Source organism: Rhamphochromis sp. 'chilingali', assembly GCF_963969265.1.
Source record: "Rhamphochromis sp. 'chilingali' genome assembly, chromosome: 6".
Classification (NCBI taxonomy): Eukaryota; Metazoa; Chordata; class Actinopteri; order Cichliformes; family Cichlidae; genus Rhamphochromis; species Rhamphochromis sp. 'chilingali'.
Window position 1 is genome coordinate 38,852,232 of NC_137933.1, and position 26,000 is coordinate 38,878,231.

At 39.3% G+C, this 26,000-nt stretch overlaps 1 protein-coding gene across 3 annotated transcripts in view; it reads left to right on the forward strand.

The window, feature by feature from the left end:
* Window positions 1-26,000, forward strand: part of LOC308398285 (protein MTSS 2-like) — an 82,417-nt gene that overhangs the window by 2,506 nt on the left and 53,911 nt on the right. For all 3 annotated transcript variants that reach the window (XM_080884838.1, XM_080884836.1, XM_080884837.1), the window contains exons 2-3: window positions 20,374-20,435; window positions 21,183-21,256. In XM_080884838.1, the coding sequence (XP_080740964.1) occupies window positions 20,374-20,435; window positions 21,183-21,256 (136 nt within the window). The remainder of the gene's footprint in view (window positions 1-20,373; window positions 20,436-21,182; window positions 21,257-26,000) is intronic.

A 26,000-nucleotide genomic window follows, 5' to 3' on the forward strand; every position in this document is an offset into this window, starting at 1 on the left:
TATGTGTACAGTACACATTGAGATGGGTTAATCATTGCTCAAAGAATAGGCTTCTCAGTGCATCAGTGTTTCATTTATTATTCATTTATTTTCTAATGCATCTCCCGTGGATGTTAACCGCCTAACTCAGAAAAATGTGGGTCACTAGAAATTGGGCTAAAGCACTCCTGACCTGATATAGTTTGTATGAATTCCTCAACCAGGCATTGAATGAACATTAGTGAAGGGATAAGAATCATTGAGTTATCAGCCCTCAAACTCTTTTTGATTCTACAGGAAACTCTGTCTTTAATCAGTGTTCATAGCTCACCAAGAAAGAAGCCGTTTGTCAAATGTAACAAATTAATAGTTTTTCTTGGAAACAAGCTGGTTTTGACAGCTTTGGTGATTAAATTGATGCATGACTTGTGCGACAAAATACACACTTCTGAGGAAGCATTTTTAAAATGCCAGTACATGATTTGTGCATAGTACCACAAACATCCACGATTCATATTTAGATTAGATTTGAATTAGTAAAAGACTTGGATACATAATTATATAATAATGTACAGTCATTTGTGAGCTACAATAAAACTGATCGTTATGTTTTAGACATCATATTCTTTAAAATGAAATACAGCACATTTAAAAGAAAAATGTGCTGATTCCTGTACACACACTGTCAAATATTTAAGAATATTCACCATCCCATCTGCATCCATGAACATGTGCACTTTGATCCAAAGGATTTGTATAAATTCGATGTAGTCTACCCTTTCATCCATAGTATTCTAAAATGTTACAAAGCTGTACAACTCCAGGCTTCTATAAATGGTGTTAATTAAAATGCAAATGTAGTGCAAATTAGAAGCCATACTGACATAGCAGTCTGTTTGATTTTTAGATCCTTATCTTTTAATTTAGAAGAAGACTAAGACTAAATTCATCATTCAAGTATTCTCACAACTACTCATGAATTATGAAAACAATTAGAAGATGAAGTGAAAGTAACTGTAAATTGCATACATAAACTGTATATGAACGATGTGCACACCCACCCTGATGTCACTCATTGTTTAGAAACTCCCAGCGAGGTCAGTGTTTTTACTGTTGGTGTCGTGGTGGTTTAAACCTGACACTGTGCTCCATGGATCGCCTACAGCTACAGGTAATGGTCTGCACCAGATCGTCCAAAAATGGTCATGTCACACGCTTGCTGATCAATGCATTTCATGCCTAGAAGAGGCAAACCATGGCAACTACACAATGGAACAGCAGGTCTTTTGCTGTGATACTGGGTTGGCTGATTTTACTGCACTGGCTCCCTATCAGACTTCGAATGTTCACATTAGGTCTCTGCACAGTTAAGCATTATATTAACAAATATTTGCAGCCATATGTCACCAGCAGGCCTTTCAGGTCTTCTGATCAGGGATCGTTATCCATCCCCAAATTTAGACAAAAAACTGAAGGTGACATTTGCAATCACTCTAGAATTCACTTCTCTCCCGTCTATGATCTGTGATCTCAATGGACTCATTCAAAAAGCAGCTTAAGACTCATCTTTTTAAACTGGTATTAGGGTAACATTTCATTCTATTTTATTGGTTATTCTTTTTTATTGGTTTCCTTGTTGGCTTTAAATTGATCTGAAACACCTTATATATATTATCCCACTAATGGATTCCAACTGCACATGACACATGGTAGTCCTTGCTCTGCTCTTTGGGCTCAGTGAGCTTGGAGCAACCTAGAGCAGGTAGAGGATTTCTGAGTGGCTCTCAGCAAATCTCCTGAGCAGAACAAGGATTATCACTGCCAGCTACAGTCCAAGACAGACAAGGGAATCTGAGGCTGAATGTTATGACAGCGACCTTGCCAGTAAGCCAGCTGGTAGAAAAACAACAGGCTCAGGAATGGACCACGGGTAGCTGTGAACAGAGACTGAAACCTCAAAATGTGAATTAGGAGTTTGTGCATCAGTATATCAACTACAAGTGTCATTGTTGTTTTGCATGAATGAAAAATAAAAACTGAAACAAAAGTTAGTGCTTATGTTTAAGAAACACTGAGGTGGTAAATGTCAAGCTCCTAGATATATTTTTATGTATTTATGGGATATTTAGCTATTGAGATTTCTGTTGAGTTGATAAAAAATGAGTTGATAACTTATTTATATCTACAAATCTAAAACACTTGGACATCTGGATTTACGTGTGATATCAGGGTTGATCAGTATACTATACTGCCTCACAAGGTTTCAAGGTTAGTACATCAGATGAGAGAATGTTTGGTCAGGGCTTCTCCCCAAAGTTTGTGCACTCTCTCAAGATGCTGTGTCCTGCCAGTTCACGTTTTTTGTATAATTTTGTTTTCTGCAAGTGGATCTATAAGCCAGTGCCCTTAGGTGTCATTGATGGTTTTCGGTTTGCAAGATTCAACCCCAGCGTTCACTGTTTGCCAGCGTCAGCAGAGTGGATTCACGCAGTTTAGAAAGCACTTTTTCTTCCTCATTTCCATCATCTTCCTCTTTCTCCTCTTGCTTCGCCCTTCCTCTTCCAGTACTCAGCAGGTTCTCCACCCGAGGCAGTCAGTCACCCCTCATGCATGTGCACATGTGCAATCTGTATGTGCATCGTATATGTAAGCTGCCTTTGATCTGATGTAGAATTATTGAGGATAACTGTAAATTAATAATGGTGCACAGTGGGAGTTGCAAAGTAGCTCATAATAATAAAACAGCCACAAAGTAATAATGTTCTTATTACTGTGTACAAAAAATATACATGGGAAACGTTCCCATATACTCATACAGCTAATTCTGTGCATATCTCTCTCTCTCTGTGTGTGTGTGTGTGTGTGTGTGTGTGTGTGTGTGTGTGTGTGTGTGTGTGTGTGTGTGTGTGTGTGTGTGTGTTTAAGGGCATTGTGTAGTTGTCAGCAAATGTATATCCCTTGAGGGCCATGTCTCGCCATTTTCAAGTGAATTGTTCACACAGGTTACAGAGGGTCAATCTGATGAGATGAAGACGTCATGTTCATGGTCATCTGATTAAATCAGCCAGTGGATAATGTTTTCTTGACAGTGGCGGGAGGATAGAGTAAAGGAGAATATAATTTTATTGTCAAACTTGCTGTATTTCTGGTATCTGGATACTGCGCTGTGTCGTGCATGTTCAGTTCTTAACATTTTTTCTCCTTTTTATCAGACTTTAAAAATCCTGTGTTGTGCTTTTGTGATTTTTTTTCCCCAGTTAAAATTGGTTTCATTAAATAGTTTTTTTTTCCTTTCCCCCACTGCTGGAAAGACCTTGCTGGCAATCCGGGCATTTATTCCAAGAGTCATCTATGTAACACATTTATGTGATGTTTCAAACAAGTGTTTCTTCAGCTAATAATAATGTTCTAATAATCTTAGCAAGCATAGCACACTGAATATTTGCAAATGCAAAAATGCAGTTGAGTCTTCATGTATTGCCTGCGACGACGTTGTTGGCATTGTGGGATGCACATCAAAAATACAAAGTTATGATGCAAGTCATTTATGATCCACTTGCATGTGTGGCAGCAGTGCTTTCATGTAAATGACTGCCCTATAGCTTCACTTATCCTAAATGCTGGCTTTACAGTGACTCTGAACGGCAAGTTAAATTCCACAAAGGAATTGAAAAAGGAGAAAGAGCTATTACTGCCATTAAAATGTTGCTGCTGGGTTGTATCAGAGGATAAGTGGTTAAGACACCATATGCCTACAAAGACCCTCGTTTGATTCAAACAGGGGACCTTTGTTGTATGTCACAGTCTGCCTCAATCAGTGTTTATGTCCTGTTTTTTTCTGTTTAAAGAGAATCCTAAAAATACCAGATGAATTGAGAGTGTTAAATGGACATAGTGCTTGCCTGAGTCCTCATTAACGTGTTGAGCAGGAAAAACAACAACCCCACCAAACCAGCAGAAGTGGAAGTAAACTGGTCAGTAGCCTCACAGAGACAGTTCATTGTTGTCCATCCCTTTAAAAGCTGGTGACAATTATGCCCCATGACCCTTGGCCATGCCACAGAACTGAAGATGCTCTGTGGAAGCAAATCATTAGTCCAGTCTGTGGTGCGCTTGTGTCCACGTGGTCCAGGACACTTCCGAATGCAAGGCCTGTTGTTTAGAACAGAGGCCCGGGTTCAACCCAAAGATGGAGGAAAATCGACAGGCAGATTTCTCCACGTAGCTCGTGTATGTCCATGCAGCCTCTGCTACTCACACCAATGAGCTTTTTGCAGCACAGACATCAGCACCAGCATGTTAGCTCATGCTGCAGATGTTTGATGTTATGTTTGATTGTATTGCCTTTCAGTGAATTTCTCACAGATCTTTTGACAATGGGCATCAGTATGACATATGGGTTATCCCATGTCTTAATGACAGACCTGCAACACTAATAAGTCTGTTAACTTGCACAATTAGCAGTTCTGTCCTGGAACAAACAGGCTAAACCTTTTTTTTGTTGTCAGTTCTGGAGGGATACTGCTGGATACTCCAGAAGTGAATTCACATAACTTGCAAATCTACTTTCTTTATGGAAATACATGAAATGCAAATCGAATGATTTATTAGAAGGATTGCTGTATTTCTGTAATCTATCCAAGCTGAGTAAGTTTAGCAGAATTAAGGCAAATAGATACAAATAGATACTTTGTCGTGATACTAGTTTTTCTGTTCTTCCTGTTCTTCACTTTGCTGTGATATTGAGTGTTTAATTCCTGTTTTCATTATGTTAACATTCTTATGCTGAGTTTCAGTTTGGCAATTCTGGTTATGGTTCATGTGTTTATTTTTATTTTTATAATAGTTTTACTTCCCTCAGTGTTTATGAGTTTTATGTTCAATTTAAGTTATTCACAAAAATGTAAATCACATTGTATCTTATTCACATTTTCACATTGATTTAAAATTTTCTTTTCTTTTTTCCTCTGGAATGATTTTATAACAATGGTTTTGAAAAGTTCTATACAAATAAAATATCATTATTATTATTATTATTATTATTATTATTATTATTATTGTTATTATTAGTAGTATGTTTTCTTCTCTCTCTCTTTAGTATTTTCTCCTTTCCCTGCGTACTGTTTCTGTTGTTTGCCACACCTTAGTTTGCCCCACCACCTGCATGGTTGCCTTCTGCCCTCTGTGTACATGTAATGTTGCCTTTTTTCAAGGTTCATGTTTGCTTTTTTACTGCTATATGTTGTTCTTTTCATCTTTTCATTCCCTGGCTCCCTCTGTTTATCTTTATTGATTCCTGTTTGTTCCTTGTGTTTTTGGATTTCTGTTTTCAGTTGGAACTTTGTTTACACTGAACCTTTTTGGCTGTAAGTCTTGCTTTTTGATGAAATATTATGCCTCACTTGAAGAGTTTATGACAAACTTGGTTGATTAATGGAAATTTTGATTTTTTTTTTTTCTTTCATTGTCCTCATCTGGCAGTTGAGATTGGTTATTATTGCTAACTGACACAGTTCAGGTTTCTGCTAATAACAGTAATAGTAAGAGCACTGTTTAAAAACAGAGAGCATAATTCCAATCCTAATTGCATCTAAAGTTAATAACTTTGGACTTTAATACTGAATCTTAATGGTGTTCAGAGCAACTGCTTTGAATTTGTCAAATTCCATCAACACTGAAGCTGAGAGGCACCAGCAATATCAGTTGTAGTAACTTTTCAGGGGCATCTATTAAATTTTTAAGAGTTGGCTAGGAATTTACTATATACTTTTTGCTATATCCAATAAAATGAAATGACTGTACTCTTACTAATGCTGCAGTTTTAGAATGTATTGACTTTGATATTCCTAAAATATGTACTTTAGAGAGAATCAGATTTTTAAAGTCGCAAGAAGAAGCAAAAGTTGAGAGCGAGGCTTTGTGTTTCTTTCATTAAAAATAACAAAGAATGAAAACAAGAAAAAAAAACTTACAGTCCATCATATACTTATGTATAAGATGCCAATATTCCAATAGGACACACAAAGGAGCATCTCCCTCGTTAGAGCTTGTTAAAATCTCAGAGGTCGTTAGGGCCCCGAGGCTCATTAGAGTCGGTAGAGATGAATGGGGAGGACTGGTCTTGGGAGGCGTGGAGGCTACTTGGGAGCCCGCCAAGACAGCTTCACTCAGTGAACCCTTTGTCAGGCCTGTCAAAACCTTTTCATCACAACTCAGCTGTTTACTGTAAAACACGCTGATCATTATGAACAGGCCAGAGGCTGACACAGAGAATAACAATGAACATGGCAAATCAATATTCTCCTGTTCATTTCAAAAAAAAAGTTTTCTTCATGCTCTATATGTCATCATTTCATTTCATAATCACATGTATTTGACAAGCATTTGATTTATACCAGCATTAGTGTGAAGGGCATTAGTGAGCAGGGGCTTTCACACTCACAGTTGCTCTCATCATTTTTTAATATGAAGGGTTACTGTTATGAACGGATAGATTTTAACGGCAACTGCAATCTTTTTCTAAACCTGAACATTTTTAGTGCCTAAACTTAACCAGCAAGTGGAAGATAGAAACGAATCAGGGACATCAGTCAGGAACTCCTGCTGACAAACCTGCAAGCACGTGCCACTATCTGAAACCTCTTTATGCAGACTTTGTATGTGGGATGTCACAACACCAGAAATCTGGTCGAAGGCTCTAAATACCTGAAGAATTACACGATGCTCATTACCCAGCTCAACAGCTAAACAAAATGATCATCAAAACAAAAATAAACTCCTATATTGAAAATACATTTTAAAACATTGATATAGTGGAAGATCAAAATGTTAAATCATATTTTTCAAGGCTACTGCTGATACAGTGCCAAGACTTTAGCATAAGCATTTAATGTTAGCAGGTGTGGCAGCTATCGAATGGTACCATAACTGTGTGTCCCGGTGACATCCCTGCTATCTATGCCGTAGGATGAAAAGGGGTTGGCTTTGCACAGCTTCACTCTATTCACATCTTAGCTAGCCTGAGGTTGTCACTTGGGATAATATTCCAAGGTAGGTTTTCCATCCACCCATCCATCCATCCATCCATCTTCCTCCACTATTAAATTCAGGGTCCTTTCACAACAAGTCAACAAGACATATGTGGTATTTCTTGAAAACAGTTAATTGGTAGAATCTATTGTGTTTCGTATCATCAGCTGATATATAGCATTAGCAATATTGAACTGCAATAGTATTACAGTAATGCATTAAAACAAGAATAGCTCAACTAAGTAAAAGGAAACTGAAGTCATAATTTCTTTAATATGTGAAGGTCAGCCAGTCCTTAACTTTTAAGAACGTTTAAGTGCAGTTTTGTATTTTGCTCTATTTCGATCTCCACACAGTGGCAATATGGCCCACTAATATAATTAACCATTGATACTGCCATGTGATACAGTGGTAATACATAATATTATGAGGCATTACAATCAAGTTCCACCTCTCATCTCTGTACATGAGGGGAGTGACGATAACAGCTGCACTTAGTCTTAGAAGCCTGATGGGCACACCTTCAGCATCCAGTGACAACCCTTTGACAAGAGCGGAGCAGTGCAGAAAATAATAACCTTCAGCCCAGTAAAGGAAAAGGGAAAAAAAGCCACGAGTTTGGATGATTGATGGCTCCTTGTGAACATGCCATCCAGTGAATGATAATGCACCTCAGTCTCATCTTTTATCACTGTGCAGGGTGTAAAATGTGTGCATCTCTGTGTGCCTTTTATGATTCAGGACTGAATATTTATGCTTAAAGTGTGTGTGAATCATTACTTGGCCTGGAAATTAAGGCTGAAATCCACATCATAAGTCAGTTTTCTTGTTTACTGGCTAGCTGATGATTTTCTCTTTCTTTGATTGGACTTTTTCCCAAATTAATGGACGTGTGGTTCTGACTTGCTGGACTCTTTCCCATAACCTCCTCTGCTTAACTGCATCAACCACCCCAGCTCCACTTTGTATGTCATATAGATTAGTATATACTGTTATTTTTATTTTTAAAAAACTGATTTTGTCATTTTAAGTCATTATAGTGTTGCTACCATAACTAGCAGCAGAAATATATATTAATCAGTGTCATCAATGTAAAACGTCACTTCACTTTTAGATTACCACCTTTCAAAATATGGAGCTGCTGTCCTTGACAAGTGCCAACAGCAGATGTTCTGAACAAGCAAGATGGAAAATAGGACAGGTGACACATCAAATAAATGCAGTCAGACAACATCATGATCTGAAGTATATGTTTGCATATAGCATATAGGTGCTGGTGCAATTGCTGCTACGCTCGGAGTAGTTTTTGCTATTATACTTGTTAATTAGTGCAAATCTAAATTTCCAATCCCCACCCTAACCAGTCACAACTGAGCCTGGTTCCGCTGGAGATTTCTTCCTGTTAAAGGGGAGTTTTTCCTTCCCACGTTTGCCAGAATCCTTGCTCATAGGCTCTCATCTATTTGTCGGTGTTTCTCTATATTATTGTAACGTCTAGCTTACAATATAAAGCACCTCAAGCAAGCTCTCGTTGTGATATTGGGCTATATAAATAAATGGAATTGAACTGAACTGAACCCTATCTTCTTCTGTAGATTATTGTTAGAGCACTTGATGACACTTCAATAGATACTGACACAGACTGAACACAGATAAGGGCACATTGGCAAGTCTCAACAATCTCAACTAGTAAATCTAAACTTTGGGTTTCAGCATCTTACCAGCTAAACTTTTCTTACTTCTCACAGTTACAATGATTTACTACTAAATGAGGTCAGTTGAGTGTTTTCTATAGTGGTATTTTTGTGTAGTGCAGCATCTCTGCTGTCTAGGGCTAAACCTTGATTACTTGACACTCACAACTGAAAACAGTCATTGATGTGATACTTCTTCGAATGCACAGTTGATGCATTTTAATGTAAATTCCCCAGGGAAGTGTCTGTATGGTCATAAAACACTGGCAGGTATTTGGACGTCCAAACGGAAACCTCTTGCTCAACTTATTATGATGATATCAATGTTACTCAGTCCCATAATAAAGAGACACGTGTGTAGAAATTTAGCATAATATCTTAAATTTGAAATTAATTTTTTTGTGTTTCCTGTTGGGTTGCTTCATGTAGGTGGAAATTCTGTACTGAGGGTTGGACATTGCTAAACTGACACCAGCGATGGCTTTCTAGTGATTTGGTGGATGTTAGTCAGTTAAAGGAAAAAGATTTATCTGTAGTCACAAATAATACCATGTAACGGTCCTGAAATAGTGTAATGTCATGATCCTGCTAAAGCACCGGTTAAATATTTTTAGCTGTATCCTATTGTAATAATGCTAATATTCTTTGATTCTCGGCTTTCATTCCTATTATGATACACTTGATTGATTATGTGTGTATGTTCATATCTACCCCTGTTTGGCATATTACATGACATTCATCAGTGCAGTGTATGATGCAGACATCCCAGATGTTTCACTCGTAGGGAGTCTGTGATCTCTGGCCTAACAGCAGAGTGACACAACAACACACAGATGGTTTCCTCTTTCCTTCATCACTGTGTTTAGATTGGAATTAGCTGCTGCACTTCATCAATTATGCAGTGAGGCAGCTTCATCATTGCTGCGCTGATTCTTTTTTCTCCAAAACCAACTGCCAGGTGATGTGGTGGAGGATGTGCGTAGTACCGGTTTATTCAGAATGTTTAAAACTGATATTACATACGTGACATTTTCCCCTGTTTAGTTTATCGATTTTTAGTTCAACTACTAGCTTCTCTAACTGAAACCACAAAATGCATATGTCCAGTGCAAATGCACTTCATAGGCAGAGGTGGAAAAAGTACAGACATTCTGTACTTAAATAGAAGTACAGATAGTTGTGTTAAAAAATACTTTAAGTACTAAGTAGTAAGTATGTTTTTTTCAGTCGAGTAAGAAAGTAAGAAAGAGTAAGTGTTAGGATGCCTGGGTCGTCGACCCAGGGTTTTTGAGTTTTTGATATTATTTATACTTCCTAGTTTTTGGTTTCTTTGAGTTCTGTCTTATGGCTTATGTCTCTGTCTTCTTTAGTTGCTCTGTCTCCCCTATCACCTGCATCCCCTTGTCTAGTTCGCGTCTATGTGTATCTTAAGTTCCTATATCCCCGTGTTCAGTCAGTGTTTGTGTCTGCCCTGATCCCACGTCTCTGTTCCCTCTGTAGTGCCTGCATGTGAGTCTGTTATGTGTTTCCTGTTTTACTTTGAAGGTCTCTGTCTTAGTGTGTTCAGTTTACGCTTCCTTTTGTCTCGTCAGTCCTGATTTGTCCCAGCTGTGTTTCCCTCCTGTTACAAAAAAAAAAAACAGAATACTCCGACCATTTTTGATGGATTCGGCAGAACACACAGGTCCCGCGTCCGGCGATTTACTCCAGAAACACGAGGAGTCTTTGTCTAGTTTGTCTCGGCAGTTGGCGGCGTCCGAGCAATGTGCAGGCCGAGTTAATGAGACCCTGTCGGCCATTCAAGAGACTTTGGCTCGGCTAGTTCCTCCTACTGCTCCCGTTGTTCCTGCTCCCCCGCCCGTACCGTCTGCCTCACTGAGTGTGGGCTCTGTTCGTGACCCCGCTCCCCCGGCTCTGGTGCCTTTTACGGGAGAGTTGGGCCGTTGCGGGGGTTTTTTGATTCAGGTTTCTTTGCTTTTTCAGCGTTATCCCCAAGCGTTTTCCAATGATGCTGTTAAGATTTCTCATGTTATCGGTGCCCTTCGTGATTGTGCTTTGGACTGGGCCGAGGCTTATCTCGCTTTGCATCCCGTGGAGACTGTCACGTATGAGCAGTTTGTTCAGGATTTTAAGGCGGTTTTTCACCACCCCCTGCGCTCGGATGAGGCCGCGCGGCAACTGCACGGGCTCCGCCAAGGGGGCCGGTCGGTGGCGGAGTTTTCTATTGATTTCCGGGTTAAAGCCGCGGAGACGGGGTGGGGTGAGGACGCGTTGCGCGGGGCTTTCGTCATTGGATTGGACGATCGCATGAAGGATGAGCTCGCCACTCGTGACGAACCGGAGAGTTTCGAGGCTCTAGTTAATCTGGCTATTCGTATCGATAATCGCCTTCGCGAGCGTGAGAGGGAGAGGGGTGGCCGGGTCTGTGCTGGAAGTGCTGAGCGCGCCGCGGTGCGCACAATATTCCGTCCTCCTCCTCCCGGTCCGGCCCGCGCACGGTCTCCTCCGGCGTCCGCCGCTGAGGAGCCTATGCAGTTTGGTCGTACACGGCTGACGCTGGAGGAGCGTCGGAGGCGGTTTGAGGGACGGTTGTGTTTGTATTGTGGCCAGTCGGGCCATTTTGTGTCCACCTGCCCGTTGCGGTCAAAAGGCGGTGCCCACCAGTAACTGTGGGGGTACTGGTGGGTGGCACTTCCTCTCTTTCCCAAATTCCCCGCATGCAACTTCCTGCTGTCGTGAATGCCGCGTCTGGCGCTTTCTCTACTAACGCGCTTTTGGATTCTGGCGCTGAGCAGAATTTTATTGACGGCGGTCTCACGAGGCGCCTCGGGATTAAGACTATACCCTTGCGGGTTCCCGTCTCTGTTGTGGCTCTCACCGGTCAGTTACTGCCCTCCGTCACTCATGAGACTGAACCGGTTTCGTTGATTCTTTCTGGTAATCATCGTGAGGTTTTTTCATTTTTTTTTATTTTTTTTTGTAACAGGAGGGAAACACAGCTGGGACAAATCAGGACTGACGAGACAAAAGGAAGCGTAAACTGAACACACTAAGACAGAGACCTTCAAAGTAAAACAGGAAACGCATAACAGACTCACATGCAGGCACTACAGAGGGAACAGAGACGTGGGATCAGGGCAGACACAAACACTGACTGAACACGGGGATATAGGAACTTAAGATACACATAGACGCGAACTAGACAAGGGGATGCAGGTGATAGGGGAGACAGAGCAACTAAAGAAGACAGACATAAGCCATAAGACAGAACTCAAAGAAACCAAAAACTAGGAAGTATAAATAATATCAAAAACTCAAAAACCCTGGGTCGACGACCCAGGCATCCTAACAGTAAGAAAGTAGCTTGTTGAAGGAAAATTCCACCATTCCACCATGCAAAGGTAACTGAACCTTGTACTATATTACTATATTAATAAAATAATATTAGTACACGAGAATAAAAATATGATTCCAATCTTAATTCTAATTCTAATGGATGTGCAGCTGTGAAGGCCTCCACACATGAACAGTAAAATGAGTACAGTCAGGGGTTAAAGTGGAATCTGGCATGTGGAAGAACCCCAAGACTGCAGTCTAGTGAATTCAACAAGATGTCAACAGTTTCACGAGCCATCGTGGCTGATTTCCATTTCGTACACTAACAGTATGAGGTCTTTATACTAGACAGTACTGTTGATACGTTGAGTGAATTAATCTAAGCATCATCATCTTAAATCTAAATGAGTTTACTTCACTGATGTAAACCCAGACTGGCCATAAGGAACCGCAGCCACTGTGCACGAATAAAAATAAAATAAATTCACATTCAATTCACAACAAGCTAACTTTGTTATGTCCCATACAAACTAACCAGTAATTTAACGCAACATTTAAATAAAATAATAAAATAATAAAATGGTTGCACAAAAGCAACCATTGATTTACGCTAAGTATTTATTCATTTAGGCAGCCATTAATTTACTTTACTTTTTACTTTACTTGACTGAACCCTTGAAATTCCTTATAAAGACTGTTCAGCATTTTGAACATCAACTAGCGGTTGTGTCTGTCTGCAGTGGTGTGGCGTGAAGTTGTGTGTTGACTGAAGGATATTGATACTGTTGCAAATGAGTACGTAATCTGATTGTTTTTAGCGCTCATTGGTATCTGAGAAAACCCTAGCAGCAGCTCTACTCTGGAGTCTACTTACTTCTCGTCACTGAGTATTTCCTCTAACAATTGTTTGGAGAAAGCTTTGTCATGATGTCTGGTATCTTATTCTTTTAGTCAGTGCCCACACCTCGTGGTCTTAGGTGACGGTAGATCAACCATTTAATTGATTCTATTGTCTCAGTACTTTTGTTACTCTCCAGCTTCATTCCCAAACTTCAGACTTGGCAGCTAATTCTGAGCCACTTTGTACTCAGGTGCAGTCTAGACTGAGCGGGACATCATCATAACCAGAGGAGTAATCTTCTCAACATGAAAATTTAAATTCTAAAAAGCAAAGTCAGGCACCATCAAATTCAAAGAGTGACTGATATTTTATTGATGATACAATAAACCAAATCTCTGTGAGTTAAAATAATGAAACAGGAAAATATTGTAGTTTTACAGGAATATACAAGGTCTAATTTGCTGGTAAAATTAATATATTAGAAAGGCCCAATTTGGAAAAGACTGTAATGTAACATAATTGAATTCACTGGCCACTAAACTCTATCTAGCCACACTGAGCAGGAACGTGAAGCTTTACCTATGTAACTAAATCCCAGTTAATGCACTGGTACTGTTGACTAAAAGGAGACTAAACACATCACCATTCTTTCTGGAAGAGATATGATATATAACACTCTTTCTGTGGGTTATACATCCATCCCCAACCTTGATAATAGTGAGTTTGATCCTCGTTATGAAAGCAGATGATTATGCATATGGAGCACTGTGAAATTAGCTTCTATTGTTTGATTCTTGCATTTCTCTTTTAAAGTGTGAACTGGCTCAGTGATACGACCAAAAAAAAAAAAAAAACTCATGCTAATCCTTACATCCCTCTCTGCCTGCCTCCACCCGTTCCCTTTCTCCCTCCGTCTCTCTTGCTGGATTTCCTCTGTTTTTTTGTCTTGCTGTGGGGGAGACAAAGGGAACAAAAGAATGAGAGGAGACAGTAAGCTTCCCGTCCACTATAGTGGAGTGGTGGAGTGGAGCTCTCAATAGAATGCTGGGCAGACTGGATGGACTGGTGCTATGAGAACTAGGCCAGAGGACTGTTGATAGTACCCCAGAGTCTAGAATCAGAACTGGATTAAATGAAGGATTACTAGAAAAAAAAGAGTGAAAAGAAAAATATATATTGCTGAAAGATTAAAGCACAGTTTGTCTACCTTTTGATATTTGCACAACTATCAAAAAGTAAGTTTTAATTCAGCTAAAAAAAAATAAACAGGAAACTGTATCCATCAAATGTACACCTGAGAATCATATAATCATTCTATGGGTTCATGTCACTTATTGTTCTTGTCCACATTAATGAAATTCAAACCAAATGGCCTTCTTAATGTATCCTGATCATACTGAATTACCAATATGTTTGTTTTGTAGGAACTTCTGTAGCTGGCCACAAATGTCTTTTTCTGCAGCAGGAGTTGTACTTTCAACATCCCCAAGCATACAAGGGTCCACTAGAGTCCAAGTAACATAAATATTGTCATCAGAGAGTGTTCATAAGGCTCTCTGAAGATATACATTCTCCAAGTGGAATAAAAAGTAGTAGCATGTGTGTGTAGTGCCCACAGTTGTCCACAAGGATGATATTATTCTGTTTGTTTGTTTTTTAAATAAATACAGCTCACCATTTTGATATTTTAGTTATTTAACGTATAGACTCATGCAAAGTCTTGTCAGTCTCGTGCATTTTTTAGAACTTGTCTGTAGATGACACCACGGTCTAAATCCTACTTAACTTGGATTTTTTTTGAGTGATTTTCCAGCATGCAAAGAAAAATAAGTCAATGGAGGAATCATCAGATTGATGATAAAAAATAAAGCTCAAACTCTACAGCCCTGAACTTAAAATGTCCAAGAAGGCAAATGTCTACTTTAATTGCACTGAAGATTAAACAGTTTTTATGCTTGGTGATTTCACTATGAGTAAGTGCAGTGTAGCTGACTCCCTGCATGCTCTATCCAGGCAGCACTGTCGCCAAACTGAGTATTTCCAGTAGCCAGAATGCATTTGAACTGGAATGCACTGCGTGTAAGGACGGGAAATTCGGATCATGACCCCAGACGTTAACTTCTAACTCACTGTTTCAATTGCAGCAATTTACTCTGTGTTTAGAAACTCAAAAAGTGATGAGTCCTTGCAAAGATCAGGAGAACTGGCATTATCTCTCCATCCATTTTCCTCCACTAATCCAATCGACGGCCATGAATCTTGCCCTATCAGCTTGGCTAGGCTCTAGTTAAAAAGTGGGTTTCACCATGGACAGGCTAATTAAAAGTATTTCACTTCATAGTATCAATGCACTAAGGCTTTTCTTTTTTGTGTTTTCATGTTCTACCTATGCCTGCGTGGATATTTTCTAGGTGCACTGGCTTTCCTGAGCAGTCCAAATTAAGCAGGTTAAGTTGACAGATGATCCTAAATTAGTTTTGTTGTTTGTTTGGACTGTTGAGCAGCTACAACCCTTTATGTGACAAGAACCGGACAACTTTCCTGTCCCAAAACTTCAGCAACTGGTCCCTTCAGTACTCAAATTTCTACAGACTGTTGTTAAAAGAAGAAAGAATGCTATGCTGTGGTAAACATGGCCATGTACGCACTTTTGGGAAACACTGAAAACATTTGTTTTCTGTGTTCTATTGTGAATAAAATGTTGGTTTATGAGGTTTGCAAACTTGTTTTTACATTTTACACAGTGTCCCAACTTCTTGTAATTTGTATTGTATTAAGAACATACACTTTTGAAGCTCAGACTGGATACTTATATATATGCTTTCGCAACACACATTTACTGTAAAAAGGATTTTTTTAACAAAGGAAAAACACCCAAAACAACTGCTTACCCTGTCCACCACTAACAGTGCTTTCTGATAACTACTAGATGTTCCATGACAATCAGTATAACATGGAAACAGGGATACCGCTAATTAATTAATTGTCACCACTAATTAACTCAAAGCAGATGAACCTTGTTATTCAAAACTGCTAAGGATGGAGAAAAAGGAAAGAAAATAAAACCAATCAATTAAAAAAACATGCAGTTGTTCTTTGAACGTTAATCACCATTAATTTAAAGAAAGCTACACTTTTGTGATTTGGCTTCAACATTTTGCGGTCACATTCATCATCCTGTTCTGTAAGTCCAAAAACAACTGATTGTTTAGCTTCATGAGCAAAATAGACAGATGCAGAAACTGTTGTATGACAGTGATTAGTTAGTTATCACTAAGCTATTTTCAAAGGGTTTCTATTATAATGAATGGTTTTGCTTAGAGTGCAAGTCCACTCTCGATAGAACATGAAATCCAGGCAGCAGCTCAGCAGTCTAACCACATTCGGTTTTGCTACATCCACAAAAAAAGAAGCAATAAAGGAAAAAGGAAGGAAGGGAGGCTATAAAGGAAGAGAGAAAGACAAAGTGTCGAGGTGAAGTGGAGCTTGAAATTTCTGTTATGATATTCTATAAAAGGAACACAAAACCATTCTAATTACATGATTATGCACACGCTCAGCTGATACATGGCCGATCCAATGTCTTTAGAATTTGACCCATTTTTAAACAACTGACTAACATGAGAGGAAGACGGCTGGGATAAAGTTTAGTGGTGCTATGTTTACAATAAATGGATGGCTGTTGTGTCTGTGTATGTGAGCAAGAGGTAATCGTGCATGCCCTGTTGATGTTTTTGTGACACAGGAAGTGGTGATGTAACAGTATACAATCCCAGAGCTTTTTCGCACACTCACTGTCTCCCACTGTCTGTGTCTCCCACACTCTGATGTATTTGCCCCTCGGCCACAGTGATGTTCCAAGTCCCACAATCATCTGAGAGCAGTGGTTATGGTCGCGGTCTTTTAGCTCTCTGGTTGAGACAAACATACACGCAACGACATATTTAGGGAGCAAGAAGCTGTGCAGGCCCAGGGAATTTTAAGGTTTGGTTTTAAGTGTCAACTAAAGAAAAGTACCAATTGTGTAATCACTGGTTTTGTGTGTGTGCAGGCAGCACGGTGGCACGGTGGTTGGCACTGTTGCCGCACAGCAAAAAGGTCCTGAGTTCAATTCCACCATCAGGGGTCTTTCTGTGTGGAGTTTGTGTGGGTTCCTCCAGGTACTCCGGCTGTCTTTGGACAGCATTCCTCCCGCTGTCCAAAGACATGCAGCTTGTGGGTTAATTGGATAATCCAAATTGCCACTAGGTGTGAATGGCTTTCTGTCCCTGTGTGTTGGCCCTGCCACAGACTGGCGACCTGTCCAGGGTGTACCCCACCTCTCGCCCTATGACAGCTGGGTTAGGCTGACCCTGAAAAGGATAAGCGGAAGCGAATGGATGGATGGTTTTGTGTGCTTTTTTTCAAGAAAGATGCCTATTATGCAAAATCTTGATGCTATTTTTGAGTATCCAGTAAATCCAGTGTCAAATTACTTTAGCTGTTGGCTCACCTGATACCTTTCTATGAATTCAATCGTTTTTATTTGTTATTTAGCTAGACTAGCTGTTTAGCCTGTTGTGTCTGACTTAATCAATGTCATATCTTTTGTCACTGATGCCTTCTGGCTCGGTCCTGAAAGTCTGGGTCCCGCTCTCCCCACGTTTCACATGGAAGGGCAGACACATCCCAGAACAAACCAGCAAATATAAAGCTCTACACCTTGAAATAACAATCTTTTCTTAATTTTTTTAAAATAAAAGATGAAATCTCTGTGGCAGTTTCTTTGATCTTTTGTTCTGAGAAAGAGATTTACTATCCATGCTGTTTGATGCTAGCACAAGCTATATTTTGTGGAAATTAATACAAATGAAACAGTTGAATTTTAAATCAGTGGAAAAATGATCAGTGCTAGTCCGACTCTTTTCCCAGTTATTATTACTATTTTTTTTTCTTTCTTTTGGTTTACAAATGTTCAAACGGCCAGTAAGGTCCGTTGAACACATTATAAATAATGTAAAATTTTATGGTATGCAAATATAATATTAAAAGGAACTTGTGTTTACTTTACAGGAACACCCAATAGAAATGGACTGGTACTTGTATAAAAAAATGGTAAATGGCCTGTATTTGTATAGCGCTTTTCTAGTCCCTAAGGACCCCAAAGCGCTTTACACAACCTGTCATCCACCCATTCACACACACATTCACACACTGTATAAAAAAGCAATTTAGACTACGATTCATGTTTAGCCATATATTTGTATAGCATTTAATTCCATGCACCTTAAATCCATAGCAAAATTAGAATCAACAATTAAAACAGCATGCATGTCTTTGGATTGCGGGAAGAAGCTGGAGTACCCAAAGAGAACCAACACAGGAATGCTGAAAACATGTAAATGCCACACAGAATGGCCTCGAGACCAAACCCAAAGCCTCCATGCTGCCATCTGAATATTCAGTGCCACTATCCCACAGAGACAGTCTTCATTTAATCTGGAAGCTACTGATCATACCTCATACCTCACAGCAGCATACAGTGTGTGTCCTGCATTTTAAGAAGCTGAAAGCAATCACACGCATCCTTACTCAGTCTTCATACAGTAACTTACCACCAAATTTTTATTGGATTGAAATTGCACAAATATGCTAATAAAGTGAAGGATTCCCCTCGTGTGTATGTATGAGTGTGTGTGCGAGGAGGAGGGCATCGCTTTGGTTTATCTTCCAGCCACACTATTTAAGCTCCTGCAAAGGGAGGGTGCAGGGTTACTGTGTGTGTGTGTGTGTGTGTGTGCGTGCGTGCGTGCGTGCGTGCGTGCGTGCGTGCGTGCGTGCGTGCGTGTGTAGAGGGTAGAGGGAGTAGCTTTCAGTACCAAGGGGAAATGGTACTGTGATTTCAGACCAAATTAAGCCACATCAAACAGGCCAGATCAAAGAGTATACAGGCCTTACTGTCTGTGCCAGGCTGACATCACGACAGGATACCCCACCCCCCAGAAACACACAAAAACATCCACTTCCTCCTTCTTTCCTTCACTTTCATTTTTTCATTATCCCCTCCATTTCCTCGAGTTTCTATTTTACACTGGCAGATTTCTCATATTTCACTGTTCCTGTAAAGACATTTTTGACCTCATGCTGATATAAATACACCCGCCAACCCCCGGCACGCACAATTTGCAAGCATTTAACAGGGTTATAGGTTAACCTGGATCAAGTATAATGTAATATGTGCTGGGGGTGTGTGATAGAGGAATCATCGAGTCTTAAGAAGTGCTAGGAGGATGGGGGAGTAGCATCCATTAAGACACCGTTTCAGCTTTGAATTGTGTTAACGATCTTGGCTGTTCTAGTCAGACCCTTTGATGCTGCCTGATGCCAGTGGCTGTCAAGTCTTCTCTATATGTGTGTGTGCGCATTTGTGTGTGTCTGTGTGTTGGATAGATGGATTAGATGGCTGCATGAGGAGGAGAGGGTGTTGATGATGAAGGACGGGGTGAAGCGGGGGTGAAAAAGGGATTGGGGGATGCAGAGTACCAATGGAGGAGAGAATGGAATTGGTGTGTGTGTGTGTACATGTTTAGATATCTTTGTGAGGACAGAAAAATGTCATGCTACTATACTTGTGGGGCCTAACAGTCACTTATGAGGACAAAATGCCGTCTGCACGAGTTTGAAGGCATTTTTCAGGCTCAAAATGCAGTTTTAGTATCAAGGTTACAATTAGGTTATGGTTAGGTTTAGGCTGAGGGTTAGGATTCAGATTAGGCATTCATTTTTGATGGCAAGGGTTAAGGTAAACAGCCAGCGAAAGCATTATGTCAATGAGATGTCCTCACTAAGATATGAAAACGTATGTGTGTGTGTCTGTATGGTTTTAACTTGAAAAATGTAGAGCTAAAGGACATCAAAGCATATGAAATGAAAAAGTCTGTAGTGAATTTACAACAAAGACACTTTTCTGTTATCAGAATATTTGTTTATTTTTAATTCATATTGAACATTATTGGTATCAATTTAAACACACGCATGCACAGAAACATATATAAGCAAAATGCAATGCAAAGTCTCAAAAGTAAAACTTTTTTTATTCTTCAAAAGCAACTCTTCATGTTAGAATATTATTACTACATCATTATCTTCCCACCCCATATGGAAAAGAAATAGTAAAAACTTATATGTGATTACTCATGAAAGTGGCCACTTTCTCATTACTTTCATATATTGTTTTAGTAAGTATCCAAAACATACAAGTTTCATTATATAATTTTTCAAGGGCTCTTATATCTGTTTTCACTCTTGTATGCTTTTCATACAAGTTTCACACAAGACAGATACAAACTAAGATTTATATTAAATCTTTTCCATATGGGACTTCATGTATCTTTTTTCTTCTGGCATCCTTTTTAACACGTGTATTTTGGTTTGGTAACACATATATGCAGTAAACTTTTGTCATTAAATGATATTTTTCCATTTTAATGTGGATCCCTTTCTTTGTGTTGTCAGTGCTCCTATCCTGTGTGGGAGGACTTCAGCGCCAAGGCCACCAAGCTGCATTCCCAACTCCGGTATGCTCCACTGCACAACACACCACTGCACAGTCGACAGCTTTTGAATTATGAAAATATTAAGAGAATATTTAATGCCAGTTTCAAAACAAGACAGATTAAAGTCGAGAGAATTTGGGATTTTTTTTTTTACCTTCAGTATTTAGGCCTTTAGACTTCATTTAAAGGCATAGACTAAATATGAGAATGCAGTAGCCTGAAAAGTGGGCCTAATATAGGGCATTAAACCAGTTAATATGGGAGTGGATAACTGGGTGTTACAGTTTTAACACACTCTGAGATTTCTTGTAGGACAGTCCTAGCAAAAACTGTGGAAAGGTATATGAGTCCCACATCACAGACATGACTTTTCCACTTGCTTTTGTTCGCAACGCTGTTTCCTTCAAAATATTCACATTCTGTTTTTTCAGACATGCCCACTGTCGCATCCAAAAGATGAATCAGAAATGACAATGAATGAAATTAAAGTGTTCATCTATTTGATATTTTAGTTGTTAAAATGTTTTTATTAGTGAGAGGCCTTAGAGAAATCTTGTACCCTTTTCACTTAAATCCAAACCTCACTTAAAATGAGTTGAGGAAGTTAAGGCTTTAAAACTGACACAGCAGCAGGTATTGTTGGTACAGCTCCATTTTTATATACAGTTTTAAATATAGTCTATGTATAAATTCCATAATACCATAATATCCTAATATCATGTGAAGTCAGGCTGAAGTTTTGTCAAAATGCTTTTTTTCTGTCCATAGAACCACTGTGTTGGCTGCCGTGGCCTTCCTTGATGCCTTTCAGAAGGTGGCAGACATGGCTACCAACACCAGAGGTAGGATAACAACGTGTGTCTGCGGGTTTGTAAGAAAGAAACAGCGACTTGCTTAGAGAACTGTAGGCTCTGTGTCTTCTGTTGTTGCTTTTCTGAAATGCCCTCCACATTGCAGAACTATCAAGAGTATTATTATGTTGTTGAGATATTATCAACCAGCCTTCTAAAGAGCCATCTTACTCATGAAAGTGTTTCCAGTGTCCTCGAGGTAAACTTTGTCCCAAACTTCAAAACAAGTTTACTGCTGTTTACAGAGACAAAAACATGATGGAAGTACCTCAGAGAGGTCAATCAAATCTATTTTTGTAGCAGGATGCATTTTATCAGGCATCCCAATGCAATGGGAAACACCTTTTAAACACTGAGGCAACAGGGGACAAAAAATACGTGCATCAGGATTTTATTGCTGGGAAAGAAAAGAAATGGAAAGTATTGGTTATTATTTTTATTCCATGGAGTCTTTTTGAGACACACAAAAATAGTCCTTCATTCTTTCTTGTCAAAGTACTGTAAGAGTTTTTGAGTTATTGAGAAAGTTCTCACAGAGGTAATGTTTGAACATCAGCAACCTGCAGAATAGTTACAGTCCCCAGTACTCCAACTACTGTACCGGAGGAATAACTAAGATTTTTTCCGTATTTTCATATTGGTCATGGTGAATACACATAAAAGCCAGCATCAAGCGTCAGCATCAGTAAACCAACATGTTAATGCTGATTGGTGAGTGAGTAAAGTGTGAGTAATGCCAAATGCAGGGTGCAGAAAAACAGACCAAAATGACTAAAACTCATATCTATAAATGAAAGTGATAAGTTGTTTTTGCGTCAAATGAATCAAGTCGGTCATGTAATAGGTGTGAAATCTTCATAATTCATGAATGACACAACAGTAAGCTCAGTGTGAAGTAGGAAGTAGCTCCAGAAGTATAGCCTCAGATTGTTTTTGTACCCAATGATTTTGGAAGGTGTAGCAAAAAAATTTATTTTAGGGTGAGAAATGCTTGTAAAGCTCACTGGGTGATTGTTGCTGACAGAGGTGCAGAATGATAGTGAAGTTCTCACTTTATGTAGCAAATAAACAGCTTGAATTGTGTGCAATGCGACTACTGCACTTTAAACTTTGTCTAATTGTCATTTTTGCTACAATTCCATGGATCATGTTTCCTAAGAAGAGCTTACAAAAAATGTGCACATTATACACAGCCGGTAAAACCTGTGGGTAATGTGCCAAACAATTGTAACTTTAAACAGCTGTTTGGTTGCTTTCTAGCAAGTTGATTCACATCTTAAATTCCTAAAATGCCCATGATTAATGTTGTTACATTTTTTTTTTCTGCATGGTACTCAGCCAAAAATTCAACTGAGTTTATAGACTTATGGGCTATGGATTGTTTTCTTGTGTGTTTGGCTTGACACTCTTGACACACTTGATATTCTGTGCGTAGGCTTAAAGCTTGGCACAAGTTTTAAGAGAGTGTGGGATGAGAGCTAAGAAGGTCAGACAAACATTCATCGCCCACCGGCAACCACGTGAATAGTACGGTACCACTGAGGAAAGTGAGGAAGATGACCGAGACCGTAATACAGGGAATTTCTCCATCCATGTAGCTTATTAGGTGCAGCTGCCAGACAGTGTATGTGGTGTGTGTCTGCAGCCCCAGGTGGGCTCCTATAGCAGAGGATACAGGAAGATCATGCTGCTTTTACAGGCCAGACAGGAAGTCACCATGCTTTGTCAGCTCATTATATGTGCCACACACACACACACACACACACACACACACACACACACACACACACACACACACGCGCTGAAATATAACATAAATGGTCCTGTCACAAAGATCCAGACTGTTCATCAGAGGCTCTTTCTACTTTCTATACTGATGAGTCATTCCTGTTAGAGTCCATTTGTCAGACTGCGATACAGATGCGTCTCTTTCTCAGTGTGTGATGTTCTATAATAGATTTGTTAAATGGATGCAGGCAGGAGACGGCACCAATAATGATGCTCTCTGTCTCCCTGCCACTTGCTATATCAATGTGCTACTTATTACAGTGTGTATGAATCAAGCCCAAAGGGTACTGATGATCCTGTGCTCTGCTCTAGTACTGACAGTCCCATTTGGAAGGCTGGATTGGGAATGTTTTCATTACGGCTGTCAAACAAATTTTAAGTGAACTGAAACGCTGCAAAATGTTATCAAGTGAAAAAAAAACAGGCTCCTATTATTCATGGAATATTTCTCAAAGTCTTGACAGCTAATGATTCATGTTATCGTTCACCATCTTGTGAAACTTGCCGTGAACTATTTTAGTTCTTAGAAACAGAAGAAAGAAAAGCCTTATGTGGCAGTTCATTTCGAAAACAAGTTGAAATTTTCATGCGACAGCGTGCAGGACTCCCTACCCAGACCAGCACAATGCGGCTGTTACATTTACAGCTTAATGAAGCCTCCAGTTGAGGACTTGTGAGATGTCAAACCAGGAACTCTCAAGATTTGTTCCTGGGTTTTTTTCTATTCAGATCAAATTTACTTTTGATTTTTCTGTGACTGGAGTTGTACACACAGTTGTTCACTGGCCGTTTCTGCCTGTAGTTGAAGGCTGATGTTTCAGAGACTCAGCAGCCTTATTTAATTAACAAAAGGGTTTTCTGCTGAGTCAGCACGATTTAAAAAGTTTTCTAATGATGAATTAGCCTTTAAATATTCCATCAGGGAACACGTTGTGCCGCTGAAACACACAACTCTGTACATTTTTCTACGCAGTCCCTCATAAAAGATTTCTGATTAATGATCAATTTATTCTCATCTTTCTTCCAAAAACAGGGACGTTTCAAAATGTCCCCAAACCCTTCACCGCTGCTGTACATGCCCCTCAGAGAAGGATCCCCAACTTATCTAACTAATGAAGCTGACATGTATTATTCAAAAGTATTTTATTATTTGTACTGACATGATATTTGATGTATGTTTCTCTCAAGATTAACCCTTTACAGACAAGTCATTTCTAGTGTTATTAGAGGATATTTTTATATACTTTTTATTTAATTTTACATTTTTTATGTTGAAAATCAAGTTCGGTCAAGGTGATCAAACTGACCAAAATCACGTCTTTCACTATTTGTTTGACCTGCTGATTGGTAAAATACAAAGAGTTCACTCTCTGTGATTTAGCCTGGTCACAAAAGTGTCCACTATCGTTTGCGTTCAGTGTGTACAGCTAATGTTAGCATGCTAACACTAGAAGGGGATAGGTATCAGCTATCTGATATCTGTGTGCTACAGAGTCTGCTCACACTAGCATCTAGCTGAAACCTCTATGAGTAAATAATATGTCTGGACACAGTCTGCTGTTAATACCTGATAAACACAAATAACTAAAAAGTATGTGTTTTGGTAGATAGTCTATATTTTCTTTCTTATTAGGGGTTAGATGAGGATTTGGAGAGGAAGACTAACACAGAAATGTGTGCATCTGTAAATGCTAACAGGGTGGCTTTAAAACAAAGCCACGCTCTATTTTTATATGTAAGTGGGAAAAGTCACAAACGCCAGGTAATGAATTTTTCAGTCTCGATCTATGTTTTCTCCTGGGGTCATCTATATTCATTATTTTCTCCTAACAAAATTAAAAGTGGCCACATTAGGTAAGATAAACAGTTTTCTTAGTTTTTGTCATTGTGTGTGTGTGTGTGTGTGTGTGTGTGTGTGTGTGTGTGTGTGTGTGTGTGTGTGTGTGTGTGTGTGTGTGTGTGAAAGACATTTAACAAGTGGGTGAAATCCAGCAGTAGGAAGTGAACAATTATTTGTGAATTCCCTGGTGTGGGATGAATGGGAGTGCACTTTCAGATGTGCTCTCCACCCCTGTCTTATGGCCCAAACATTCACTTTCCGCAGCGCCCCTGAGGGAAAACTGTGTTTTACATGCGAGTGTGTTTGTGTGTGTGTTTATACAAAGAGATTAAGTGAAGGTTTTCCCAGCAAAACCTATTCCTTTTGTTGTTTTGGCTTTTGTTTAAGTTACAGAGTGGGCTTTTGTAGTTTTTTTTCTTAGTTCACTGGCAAACTCAAAACTTTGAGTGGGTAACATGGGCTCAAAGTTTTAATGCTGGAAAATATATAAAGATATTTTTCAGATGATGGAAATTATCTACAGTAACAGTTTCTACTGTCAATAAAATCTGTATAAAATTGTTGATATGCAGATTCACACCCGTTTGTTTGAATTCTTTTACTGATAATATCTGCCCACTTCTGTCACCACCCTCATATAAAGATGCAAATACAGCGATAATATTTCATGTTTCTTTTTGCAGCATGACATGAGAATTTGACGACTTGTAGAATATTTGTATTATATATTTGTTTATTTTATTTAACCTGTTGTTCTTGAAGAGATCTGGGCTGTGGCTGGAATATTCTATTTATATCATGTGTGGCAAACTTAATATTTTGTTCCATAGCGTTTATTACAGCCATTACAGCCACCTCTTTCATTTCCTGACAGAGGTGGCTGTAAATGAGACAGGATGTCATGATAATCGTAAGTCCCAAAAAAGCCTTTTGTGACTTGTCATCATGTATGAGATTTGTTGTTTTACTCATGTGTTTTATTCATGCAATATTGATGATGATGAAGATGATGATATTAATGATGCTGAGGCATCTGTATCCACACACCCCCTCCCTCATATCTGTCCTCTCTCTGCAATCACAGCAGTAAAACCTGGGTCAGTCCCA